Below are 12,977 nucleotides of genomic sequence, written 5' to 3'. Positions count from 1 at the left end.
CTGGAAGAGGCAAAGGACATTAAATGCTATGTCTCATGTCTACAACCGTAGCCACTAGTACAGTAATACCTCTAACACACCAGGAGTCTGATAATTGTTTACTGGATGTAGTGTAATAATTGCTTACAGGGAACTAACTGGTGTGTCACTAGTGAAAAGCAGGAAATTAAGCTAAATCGTGGAGATACATAGGTGGTTGGGGTGAGGCAAGAACTAGAGAATCAATGTTAACAGGGAAGACAGTCCCCTACCCTGGTTGTCTGAGGTAGAAAAATAAGTACGGTTACACACAGGTGCGATGTGAAATATGACAATTAAAGTTATTTCGTCCTTTGCAAGTTGAAAGGCATTTAGAAGCCACTCAAAACAAAGGAGGGGGATGGAGGAATTGCTTCAATCTTTAGAAAGCAACAGACCCAGTAAAATCAGAAAAGTTTATTACCATCCATTATGAACAATTTAAAAAGTGATATTAGCATGTTAGTCTTGATACAAAATCCTTTTAAGTAAAAAAAATCAAGATGCCAGTGTATGTTTAGGACCATCAGAATAGTCCAATTCAAAACCACACTCTCAGACTTGTGGATCAAATCTCCATTCATTAGAGGACACAACTTTGACCAAACCAAACCCAGGCTTACATTTGGGAATTTGCCAGGCAAAGTGGGAGCAGGAGCCACAATTAAATTAAAAGCCAATTAAAGAGATTTCAGTAGCTACACAGAAAGTTCCCAGAGACACAGGCGTCAGCCACGTTTCTAGCCCCTTTCAACCACGAAGTCCTGTGAGCACCTCAGGCAGCATCAATCAGAACATCCTGAGACTAGAATACACTCGAGCAATTGGTGCTTTCATTTGGCTGCCTGTGGGAAAACTCAGCGGCCAGTTGACTCCTACAGTCACACTACTCTAACAGACCCCCACTTTCCAATGTGTTACTGGGCCACCCTCACCTTCTTCCAGGTAATACCCTGTTCACACAGAGCCCCTACAACCCTGGGGCCCTGGGTCACACACCGGAAATAGATACAGTACATTGAAATTGAGATAGGAGACATCTACCAGCCAATATCCATCCTGGATCCCCCACAGCTTTAGACAATCAGTGGTGTAAAAATATACACCATTGAATTACTGTATGGAGTGGAGGGTGCAGTGATAAAGGAAAATCAAAACAAAACACTTTTGCCCATGGTGAAGGAAAGGAAAACCAGAAGAAAAGGAGTTAGACTAGTGAGCTTACATGACTTTTTACCTTCTAACAATACTTGGTATCTGCCTGACCTCCAGGGTTCAGATTCTCCAAAAATAGGGGTGCCAGAATTAGCAAATAAAAATACAGGATGACCCATTAAATCTGAATTTCAGATAAACAGCAAATCATGCTTTACTCTAAGTAGGTCCCAAATATTGCATGGTGCATACTTACGGTAAAAAATTACTTGTAAAAAAGTAGGGGTGCCAGGGTGGCTCAGCCGGTTGGGTGTCTGGCTCTTGATCTCGACTCAGGTCATGATCTCATCGTTCGTGAGTTTGAGCCCCATGTTGGGCTCTGCGCTGACAGCATGGAGCTTGCTTGGGATTCTCTCTCTCTCCCTCTCTCTGCTCCTACCTCACTCACAATCTCTATCTCAAAATAAATAAATAAACTTAAAAAAATTATTTGTAAAAAAAAAAGTATTCCCTTTTATCTGGCAACCCTATTCAGGAGGTTCAGTTTACCTGAGGGCTAATCTGATCATATATTGTCAAAGAGCAACAGTAAGACCATCACAGAGCAAAACACAGGCACTTCACCCACCACAGAAGGCGGGATGTGATTCTTTTAACTCCACTTCCCAGACTCTCAAAGATCCAATGCTTATTTTGGCAGGGTGAGAGAGTATGTACACAGCGGAGTTCTCAACCACTATCTGCCAGGTGGAGAAGTTATGTTTTCCTTCTATATCAGATGAAGAAGGTCAAAACTACAAGTAGGGAGGATAAGGAGAAGCAGGCCTACCAGGGTAAGGAATCTGACTCCTACTCTCCAGAGCAGGCTGAGCAACTCCAGCAAAATCCCCACAAATGTGACAGCCCCGGGGTCTGGAGATACAACATACTCTCCTCCAACTCTCTTGGAGCAACTACAGGACCTCAAAGGCAACCAAGACTAAACACACACACACACACACAGATGCAGATGTACAGAGGAGGGAGGAACAGGAAGAGAGGAAGGTAGCCTTTATGGTAACTCAGAGGACACTGAGGAGTCTGAGGGAATCAAAGAACTCCCTGACAATGACTAGCAGAACATTTTGTTTGTTGGTTGGTTAGTTTTATTTATGGGGTTAACCTTTAGTGGTCTTTTCCTAAAGTGAAAACTGACAGAAAAACAGGGACTAAGAGACACCTCAGGGACACAGCTTTATGGAGGGATCAACTCCACATCGCCAAGCCCATAGTGCTATCATAATCTGAGCAGATCTGACCATCAAGACCCCACTCCCAAGGCACTATCATGACTAAGTGCCAAACCCATTTCCTGAGGGTGGAAGAGGAACCAACAACAAGTCCATGGTGGATGAATACTCCTCTCAAAGGCATAGGGAGGGAAAGAAACATCAATGGGTCACATGGGTGGCTCAGTCAGTTAAGGTTAAGCAGCCAACCCTTGATTTTGGCTCAGATCATGATCTCAAGGTTCTTGAGTTCCAGATTTGCATCTCTCTCTCTCTCTCTCTCTTTCTGTCTTCCCTCCTCCTGCCCCTCCCCCACTTGTGTGTGCTCTAGCTCTCTCTCTCCCCCTCTCAAAATAAAACTTTTTTTAAAAAGAGGGAGGGGCACCTGAATGGCTCAGTCAGTTAAGCATCAGACTTCAGGTCATGATGTCACGTTAGTGGGTTCAAGCCCCACGTCAGGCTCTGTGCTGACAGCTCAGAGCCTGGAGGTTCATCAGATTCTGTCTCCCTCTCTCTCTGCCCCTACCCCCCCCCAAAAATAAATAAACATTAAAAAAGAGGGAAACCTCAAAAAGAACAGGATCACATTATGCTTTTTCCCCCCGCAGCCTCTGTGAGAATTTCTAGTACCTATTAACTGAGTATCTCTGAAAATGTGTTTCCAGAGATGTTAACAGGTGTTGCATGGGACCAAAACAAAAAAAGTTCAGTGAAATAATTTTGGGAAATGTTGCCTACTTATTGAAAATTATAAATTCCTGCAGTAGAGGAACCTATTCAGCTTTATTTAAATCACGGGTTACCAGAAGGGAGGTGGGTGGGGAGCTGGGTTAAATAGGTGATGGGAGTTAAGGGGTGAACTTGTTGTGATGGGCACCAGGTGTTGTGCAGATGTGTTCAATCACCATATTGCACACCTGAAACTAATATTATACTGTATGGTAACTGGCATTTAAACAAAAACTGAAAAAAAAAATCACTGGTTCCTGACTTACTTGACCACAGAACCCTTTTAAGGAACATCTATTAGTATCTCACAGAACTTTGAAAAATGCTGCTTAACCATTTTTTGCAAAAATATCTGATCTCAAGAATGGGAAGAACATGCCAATACTGGGAACACCTAGGAATCACATATAAAATGCTTTTCCAAAATTAGCATATTAGAAAGTTTAAGGCAATGATCTGAAAACTGTAGAAACTTGTCCTTCTGTGAGGCACTTGCTCAATGGTAAATATAAGTAGGAAAGCTAAATTTAGAGGTAAAAGTCAGTCTCTCTCTCTCTCCCCAAACTTCCTCCAGAAGATTCAGACCAAACTTCAAAGCAGCCATGTACAAACTAGGCTGTCTTTGTTCCTCCAAAAGCCCAACAACCTGGAGCTTATGGGTTCTAGGAAAAGAGACAAATCGCTTGTGCTGGCATTGTTAAATGCTATCAAAGGAATCCCCCTCATTCTCCTTAGGTGCAGTCCCCAAGTAGCACCCTGAAAGCTATAAGAGGACACACTTCTTGGTGTTCTTCTTTGTGGCAGGGTAAAGCACAGCGCGGACAGCTTCTGAAAATACCTCATGGACCCCATCCTGCATCAGGGCTGAACATTCCAGATACTTCACAGCCCCCACCTGCTTAGCCAGGGAAGTGCCTTGCTGAGGAGTTGTGGGCACTAGGCTCTGTTCCTTCAGCTTCTTCACTGTCTCAATGTCATTCCGCAGGTCCCTCTTGGTGCCTACCAGCAGGACAGGTACATTGGGGCAATGATGAGAGACCTCTGGGTGCCACTTATGCCTCACATTGGCATACGACGATGGGTTACCAATAGAAAAACAAATGACAAAGATATTGGTCTGGGGGTAGGACAGCGTTCGCAGTCGGTCATACTCCTCTTGGCCAGCTGTGTCCCACAGGTTCAGGCTGACAATTTGGCCATCCACAGATGTCTGGGCACTGTAGTTGTCAAAGACAGTGGGGATATACTCTTCAGGAAAAGCATTTGTTGTGTAACTGATGAGGAGGCAGGTCTTACCTACAGCCCCATCTCCTACGACCACACATTTGATTGTCTGCATTCTTCCCTTGGAGTCCTAAGTGAAAGAGAGAAAGAAAGAGTGTTCACAGGGGTGCCTGGGTGGCTCAGTCAGTTGAGCGTCCAACTTTGGCTCAGGTCATGATCTCACGGGTTGTGAATTCGAGCCCCATGTCGGGCTTTCTGCTGTCAGCACAGGGCCCATTTCAGATCCTCTGTCTCCCCCTCTCTTTCTGCTACTCCCCTGCTCATGGTCTGTCTCAAAAATAAATAAATAAAACATTTAAAAGAAGAAGAAGAAAGAGTGTTCACAGATGCTTGGTTAATTTTGGGAGCCTATGCTTTATAAACCTTTCTTTCCCTCTGAGAAATTGAGGAAGTAAGACACCCCCCCACACACTGTCCATCCCCTTAACACCACATAAGAGTCAGCTGAGAAAGACTGTATAGGGTAGGGGTTCTTACCGCGGAGTCCATGGACTGCTAGACAATAAGCTTCAGTAGGTCCTAGAAGCCGCCTCTGAAGTATACAATATGATGTGAATGTACGTAAGTGAATTTTTCTGGAAAGAAGATCAAAAACTGTCATCAGATTGTCGAAAAGGGCTGAGCCCGTAAAGATTAAAAACCATTCATATACATAGGTATTTATGTTACATCATTGTCATGACACCTGGATATACTCTATCAAAGGTGCTAAAACATAGTGGGTGCTCAATAAATGGGAACTAATTTTTTAAAAACCATTGATATAGTTTTTGAGTGTCCAACTTCAGCGCAGGTCATGATCTTGTGGCTCATGGGTTCGAGCCCCACATCGGGCTCTGTGCTGACAGCTCAGAGCCTGGAGCCTGTTTCAGATTCTGTGTCTCCCTCTCTCTGCCCCTTCCCCCCCTCAAAAAATAAATAAGCATTAAAATTTTTTTAATAAATAAAAATAAAAAACCATTGATATATAAAGAAGGTTCTAAAGGTTGAAACAAAAGAGACATGGCTCTTACTTTGGGGATGTGGCTATGGACTCAGCAAAGAAACCTCTGTTCCTAACAAACAGTGACACTCTAATACTGGAGAGAAAGGTAGGCCAGTCAGACATAGCCCTCTACAGAAGTCGTTAAGAGTCCAGGCTCTGAAGTCAGACCACCTGGAGTCTAAAACCAGTCCTCTCTTTTCCTAAGCTTTGTAAATTTGGGCATGTTTTTAAATGAAACAATGTACATGTAGTACTCATTAGTGCCTGCCACATAGGGAATACTCATTAGAAGTATTAGAAGCTACCATGACTTCATAATCTTCTACTGTTCTGGGGAAGGCAACATTCTGTAATATGATTACAATGCTAGACAAAGCAGGGATCTCATCCCTTCCTACCCTATCTAAGCAAAACCATAGGTCATAACAGCACCATACTTTCTCATCCATTTCTTCATGAATCAAGCATTTGAGAGTTAATGGTAAGGTACAGATGATCTCCAAGAAGCATGTTTACTATCAATGCCCTACCCTGTCAGTGTCCCCCAAAACACTCCATTTCCTTTTAGCTTCTTAACTACTATATTCATTTCAGACCTGATCCTAATAGCATTAGCTTCGTCAAGTGTCAGAACATGGAGGAATGGGGATAAATTGTCATATGTATTTGATTATGGAAAAAAAATTGAGAATCTGTTAGTTTCCCACCTTCGGAATTTGGGGGAATAGATACATCCCCCATCTTGTTGTCTTATTAGCTAAGGTCTACATCAGGCCCATATCATAGATAAAACAAAACACCTTATTTTGGGTCAGAATCAAGAAAAGTTGGCCTTCTGGGGAGCCTGTCTGGCTCAGTTGGAAGAGCATGTGACTCTTGATCTTGGGGCTGTGAGTTCAAGCCCCACGTAGGGTGTAGAGATTACATACATACATAAACTTAAAAAAAAGAAAAGCTGGCCTTCTGAGTATGCTTCACACAGGCACACTGGAGGCAGCTATCCTCGCACACAGCCTATTCTGACCAGCAAGGCATTCCACCAAGAAGCCTTCACTAGCACAGGTCCCACAGCTAAAAGTTCAGGGTGTAATTCAGCTCCAGTAGGCAACCATCCCAGGGTATCCACTGATCATCAGCTCTTTTCATCTAGGAATCTCTTTGCATCTAGGAATAGACATAAGGATCAAACATACATTTCTTTTTTTTTTAATTTTTATTACATTTCTTTATTTTTGAGAGGCAGAGAGAGATAGAGCACAAGTGGGGGAGGGGCAGAGAGACAGGGAGACACAGAATCCGAAGCAGGCTCCAGGCTCTGAGCTGTCAGCACAGAACCCGATGAGGGGCCCAAACTCACGAACCGTGAGATCATGACCTGAGCCGGTCGGACACTCAAGCGACTAAGCCACCCAGGCGCCCCATACATACACTTCAACGGAAACAGGGTAAGGTCACCACCACCTTCTTTGAGAATAGCCTTCCTTGATTTACCCAGTCTGGATTAATTTCTTCCTCCTCTGAATTCCTATAGCAATTACTGCCTGTACAACTCAGCTTCCCAGCCTGCTATAGGTATCATCCAGTGTCTAACATCTCTGTTCAGAGTGACTGCCTTTAGGACAATTGTGCACCTGACGGAGTTGTTGAACCAGAGCAAAACTCTTAGGCACAAAAACCACTTTGCACCCCAAGCTCAGGTCCTCATCTCTGTAAGCAGATGGGCTTTCAAGTCACACTGATGCTTGGGAGCCTAGATGATGAAGTGCAGCTAGAACATCCCAGGTCTGAAACATAACCCAAAACATCCTCACCCACAGCAAACTTTCAATGAAAGGGAGTGCCCAGGAAAAGTCCCAGGTGTTTTGGGGGTGCTACTTTGTACAATTAATAGACTAATTTCTTTAGCCTGCATGTTCATTACATATTTTATTTATTTTTTTAATGTTTGTTTTTTGAGAGAGAGAGAGACAGACAGACTGAGAGCAGAGGAGGGGCAGAGAGAGAGAGGGAGACACGAAATCCGAAGCGGGCACCAGGCTCTGAGCTGTCAGCACAGAGCCTGATGCAGGGCTCAAATTCACAAACCGTGAGATCATGACCTGAGCCGAAGCTGGACGCTCAACTGACTGAGCCACCCAGGCACCCTTCATTATACATTTTATTTACTTATGTGTATGTTTGGAATTATCCATGGTTAAAAAGTTTAAAAATAATATTAAAGGGGCGCCCTGGGTGGCTCAGTCGGTTAAGCATCTGACATCAGCTCAGGTCATGATCTCGCGGTTCGTGAGTTCAAGCCCCGCATCGGGTGAGCTTGAGCCATGCTTTGGGCTCTGCACTGACAGTGTGGAACCTGCATGGGATCCTCTCTCTCTCCCTCTCTCTCTGCCCCTCGCTCACTTGCACCCTCTCTCTCTCAAAAATAATAAATAAATAATAAAAATTAGAAAATAATACAAAAAATATATCTAAAAAACTGAAAACAGGATCTCAAAGAGATATTTGCACACCAGTGTTCATTGCATCATTACTCACAAGAGCCAAGAGGTGGAAGCAACCTAATGTCCATCGATGGATGAACACATAAAGAAAAAATGTGATCAGGGCATCTGGGTGGCTCAGTCAGTTAAGCATCAGACTTCGGCTCAGGTCACAATCTCGTAGTTTGTGAGTTCGAGCCCCATGTTGGGCTCTGTGCTGACAGCGTGGAGCCTGGAGCCTGCTTGGGCTTCTGTGTTTCTCTCTCTCTCTCTCTCTCTCTCTCTCTGCCCCTCCCCCACTCCCTCTGTGTCTATCTTTCTCTCTCTCTCAAAAATGAATAAACTTCAAAAGATGTGATATATATATGAATATTATTCAGCCCTAAAAAGAAGGAAATCTTCATACATTACAACATGGATGAAACGAGGATATATGCTGAGTGAAATCAGTTGCAAACAGCCATATAATGCGTGATTCCACTTACATGAGGTATCTAGAGTAGTCAAATACATAAAAACAGAAAGCAGAATGGTAGGTGCCAAGGCTGGGGGAGGAGAAATGGGGAGTTGTTTAATAGATATGAAGTTTCAGTTTTGCAAGATGAAAAATCTAGAGATCTGGGGCACATGGGTGGCTCAGTTGGTTAAGCGTCTGACCTCAGCTCAGGTCATGATCTCGTGGTTTGTGAGTTTGAGCCCTGCATCGGGCTCTGTGCTGACAGTGTGGAATCCACATAGAATCCTCTGTCCCCCTCTCTTTCTGCCACTCCCCCACTTGTGCTCTCTGTCTCTCTCAAAATAAATAAATACACTTTAAAATTTTTAAATGTTTATTTATTTTTGAGAGACAGAGAGAGAGAGAGAGAGAGAGAGTGAGCAGGGGAAGGGCAGAGAGAGAGGAGACACAGAATCTGACGCAGGCTCCAGGCTCTGCGCTGTCAGCACAGAGCCCGATGCGGGGCTCGAACTCAGAAACCGTGAGATCACAAACCATGAGATCACGATCTGAGCTGAAGTCGGACGCTTAACCGACCAAGCCACTCAGGCGCCCCTAAATAAACTTTTTAAAAAAAGAAAAATTCTAGGGGCGCCTGGGTGGCGCAGTCGGTTAAGCATCCGACTTCAGCCAGGTCACGATCTCGCGGTCCGTGAGTTCGAGCCCCGCGTCGGGCTCTGGGCTGATGGCTCAGAGCCTGGAGCCTGTTTCCGATTCTGTGTCTCCCTCTCTCTCTGCCCCTCCCCCGTTCATGCTCTGTCTCTCTCTGTCCCAAAAATAAATAAACGTTGAAAAAAAAAAAAAATTTAAAAAAAAAGAAAAATTCTAGAGATCTATCGCACAACAATATGAATACAGTTAACACTACTGTACTGTACATTTAAAAATGGTTTAAATTACTAAAAATAAAAATATTCTTCAAGGTTTTGGAGCTCTGGTAGAAGCCTAGAAGTTATAAGAGAAAGGCAAATGAGACAAGTTTGTCTACCTCAGCTTTGGGATCTAGCACAATGCTGTGCTGTTAAGAGTCACCTTCAGCTTTCCCCTCCTCACCACCACCACTATCTACACACACTCTCCCAGGTACTACTATGGGCAGCACACTACTAGAAGGGACTCAAAAAAGAGTAAAAAGAAAGAATGCTAGAAGTTACAATCTTGTGGTCAAGACAAAACTTCTGTGAAAAGGCAAATAATAATACAAAGTAATTCATGGCTCAGAGGGAAAAAAAAAAAGTTGCTATGGGGAAGCAAAGGGAATCTAAAACTTGAGAGCTTATTATAGGCATTGTGCCAAATACTTTCACATTATCTTCTTTAAGCCTCCCAGTAGCACTGTGAAGTAGACATCAGAGCAGCTCAGAGATCTTTAGGTATGCCTCTAGGATCAGAAATTGGGAGAGGTGTGGCGCTGCAGAAATCAGCACCCCCAGAAAGTTCCCTTCTGAGTTAGTCATTCGCGGTTAACTGGAATTACAGTTTCTTCTAAATCTTCCAATGTCCTCTGACAAGGCATCCTTCTTCACATGTATAGTCTGCGTAGGAGTCCATTTTCTCCCAGGTTGAAACACAATGTAAAAGACCCAATAGCAGCGGAGACCAGAATGCAGCTAAAAGCATTAGTAATTCTAGCACATTCTCCTCCAAGTCTCACCCTTTCCATAAGTCTGAATCTAAAGTACTTGAAATCACTCTGTAACTTTCTGAAACTAAATCAATTCAGCAGAAGACCCTCCCCCCATTTTTATTTACCACACTTTGCAACTTAGTTATCTACTAAATCCGGGAAGCCTTTTCACATTGAAGACAGACTTCTCTGGTTCAAGTCCAGTCGAAGAAGGCTTTAGGACTGGGGGCCGAAGGAAGCCATGTGAACACTCCCCAACCCAGAGGCAGTGGTAGTGACCCATCAATACCACACGAGCCCGCTCAGCACTTCCCTCACATCCTTCTTCACCAAGGCTAATTGAATCCGGGACTTCATATGAACTGGTGAGCCCGGGACAGAGAGGTGCCCCACAAATAGGATTCACAAACAGGAAGAGCTGGCTCAGTCTCCTCCATAACATACATACACCTCATCCCACCCTCAAATGCCTTCCATCCAGGGAATGGCTCACAGACTAAGGCAACCAACCGTCCGGGGATGGGGAGACTCAAGAAAAGGGCAGCGAGGGGTACCGCCCGGTGGGGGGAGGGTCTCCAAAAAGATTACCTGGCAAAGCGATCGTCCTCCCCGCGTCGCTCACCGAAGCGGGCAGAGCCTCCAGGGCAATTCTCGCCCGGGGTGGGCAGGCTCCGCGGGCTCAGCGCCACATCCGGGCAGCTACCGAGTCCCACCCCGTCGTCACACGCAGTCTCGGCACGGTGCCCCGACACCTCCTGGGAAGTGGAGTCCTAGGGCCAACCTCACTGTCTGCCAGTCACAGGCTTCTAAAATACACCCTGGGGGTGATCGAGGATTACTTAGCTCCGGACCCCAGGTGCGGACCCCAAAAGGAGTTACTCGGTTCAGAGGTCCCCAAGGCTCATCTTTCCCTTGGCAAGTGAGGCCACCCCCTCCTCCGCAGGCCCCCTTTTCCTCCTCAACACCAATATTAACATAAGGAGGCGCTCGGGAAACTGACGTAGTAGGAGAAACGGAGGCGATAAAAGAAAACGAGGGGCGTGTGGGTGGCTCTGGGAGTGGGGCGTGCCTGGGTGGCTCAGTCGGTTAAGCCACCGGCTTCGCTAAGGTCATGATCTCCGGGGTTGTGAGTTAGAGCCTGGGGGCAGGCTCTGTGCTGACAGCTGGGAGCCTGGAGCCTGCTTCAGATTCTGTGTCTCCCTCTCTGTCTCTCTCTCTTTCTCAAGAATAAATAAACATTTGGGGTCATCTGTGTGGCTCAGTCGGTTGAGCATCTGACTTTGGCTCAGGTCATGATCTCATGGTTCACGGGTTCAAGCCCCATGTCGTGCTCTGTGCTCACAGCTCAGAGCCTGGAGCCTGCTTTGCGGATTCTGTGTCTGCCTCTCTCTCTGTCCCGCCCCTGCTCGTGCTCTGTCTCTCTCCCTCTCTCAAAAATAAATAAAACATTTTAAAAAAAGAATAAATAAGAGACTCTTAAATACAAAGAACAAACTGAGGGTGGAGTGGGAGAAGAGGGAAAATGGGTGATGGGCATTGAAGAGGGCACTTGTTGGAATGAGCACTGGGTGTTGCATGTAAGCCAATTTGACAATGAATCATATTAAATAAATAAATAAATAAATAAATAAATAAATAAATGCCTGTCAGGAAAAAAAAAGAATAAATATTTTTAAAAAGATGGGGCGCCTGGGTGGCTCAGTCGGTTGGGCGGCCAACTTTGGCTCAGGTTATAATCTTGTGGTCTGTGAGTTTGAGTCCCGTATTAGGCTCTGTGCTGACAGCTTGGAGCCTGGAGCCTGCTTCAAATTCTGTGTCTCCCTCTCTCTCTGCCCCTTCGCCATTCTCACTCTGTCTCTCTCTGTCTTTCAAAAATGAATAAACGTTTAAAAAAATTATAAAAAGAAAATGAGCTAGTGAATGAATTAGGGTTACTGTCACTATGTATTAATTTGCATTTTCTAGAGTTTTCTGTAAATGGAATCATATAGTATGCACTCTTTTTTTTAGCAACTTTGTTGAGATTTAAATTCACATACTGCACAATTCACTAATTTTAATCCTGCAATTCAGGGGCACCTGGCTGGCTCAGTCAGTAGACCATGTGACTCCTGATCTCAGAGTCCTAAGTTCAAGCCCTAGGTTGAGTGTAGAGACTACTTAAAAATAAAAAATCTTTGGGGCGCCTGGGTGGCTCAGTCGGTTAAGCTCCATCTTCGGCTCAGGTCGTGATCTCGCGGTTGATGAGTTTGGGCCCCGCGTCGGGTTCTGTGCTGACAGCTCGGAGTCTGGAGCCTGCTTCGGGTTCTGTGTCTCCCTCTCATTCTCTCTCTCTCTCTCTCTCTGCCCCTCCCCCACTCATGCTCCGTCTCTCAAAAATAAAGACTGAAAAAAAAATAATAAATCTTTTTAAAAATTGTACAATTCAATGCAGTTTTTGTATATTACATTATTTTTTAAGTTACTTTGTTTTTATTTCATTTTATTTATTTTTATTTTTTTAATGTTTATTCCTTTTTGAGAGAGAGAGGGAGAGAAGAGCGAGCAAGTGCAAGCAGGGGAGGGGCAGAGAGAGAGAGACACAGAATCCGAAGCAGGTGCCAGGCTCCTAGCTGTCAGCACAGAGCCCAACACGGGGCTCGAACCCATAAGCAGTGAGATCATGACCCGAGCCGAAGTCTGATGCTCAACCGACTGAATCACACAGGCGCCCCTTAAGTTTCTTTATTTACTCTGAGAGAGAGAGCGAGAGAGCACAGGAGAGGGGCAGAGAGACAGAATCCCAAGCAGGCTCTATCTCACCAACTGTGAGATCATGACCTCAGTTGAAATCTGGAGTCAGACGCTTAATGACTAAGCCACCCAGGTGCCCCACATTATTCATTTTTTAAATTGTGGTAAATATGTATAACAAAATTTGCCCTTTTAACCATTT

The 12,977-nt window shown here is 44.7% G+C and overlaps 1 protein-coding gene across 1 annotated transcript; it reads right to left on the bottom strand.

Annotated features, from left to right (window-relative positions):
* Positions 1-420: 420 nt before the first annotated feature.
* Positions 421-11,165, bottom strand: LOC123595098 (rho-related GTP-binding protein RhoG-like). The gene is made up of 3 exons (XM_045472324.1): positions 10,631-11,165; positions 4,932-5,029; positions 421-4,524 (listed from the first exon to the last, which is right to left on the bottom strand). Exons 2-3 carry the CDS (start codon positions 4,941-4,943, stop codon positions 3,934-3,936), a joined length of 603 nt encoding a protein of 200 aa, XP_045328280.1. The 5' UTR covers positions 4,944-5,029; positions 10,631-11,165; the 3' UTR covers positions 421-3,933.
* Between the last annotated feature and the right edge of the window lie 1,812 nt (positions 11,166-12,977).

The sequence above is a fragment of the Leopardus geoffroyi genome, chromosome X (assembly GCF_018350155.1).
Source record: "Leopardus geoffroyi isolate Oge1 chromosome X, O.geoffroyi_Oge1_pat1.0, whole genome shotgun sequence".
NCBI classification, from domain to species: Eukaryota; Metazoa; Chordata; class Mammalia; order Carnivora; family Felidae; genus Leopardus; species Leopardus geoffroyi.
Note: the sequence above shows the minus strand (reverse complement) of the source record. Positions and strands in the feature narration are given on the sequence as shown.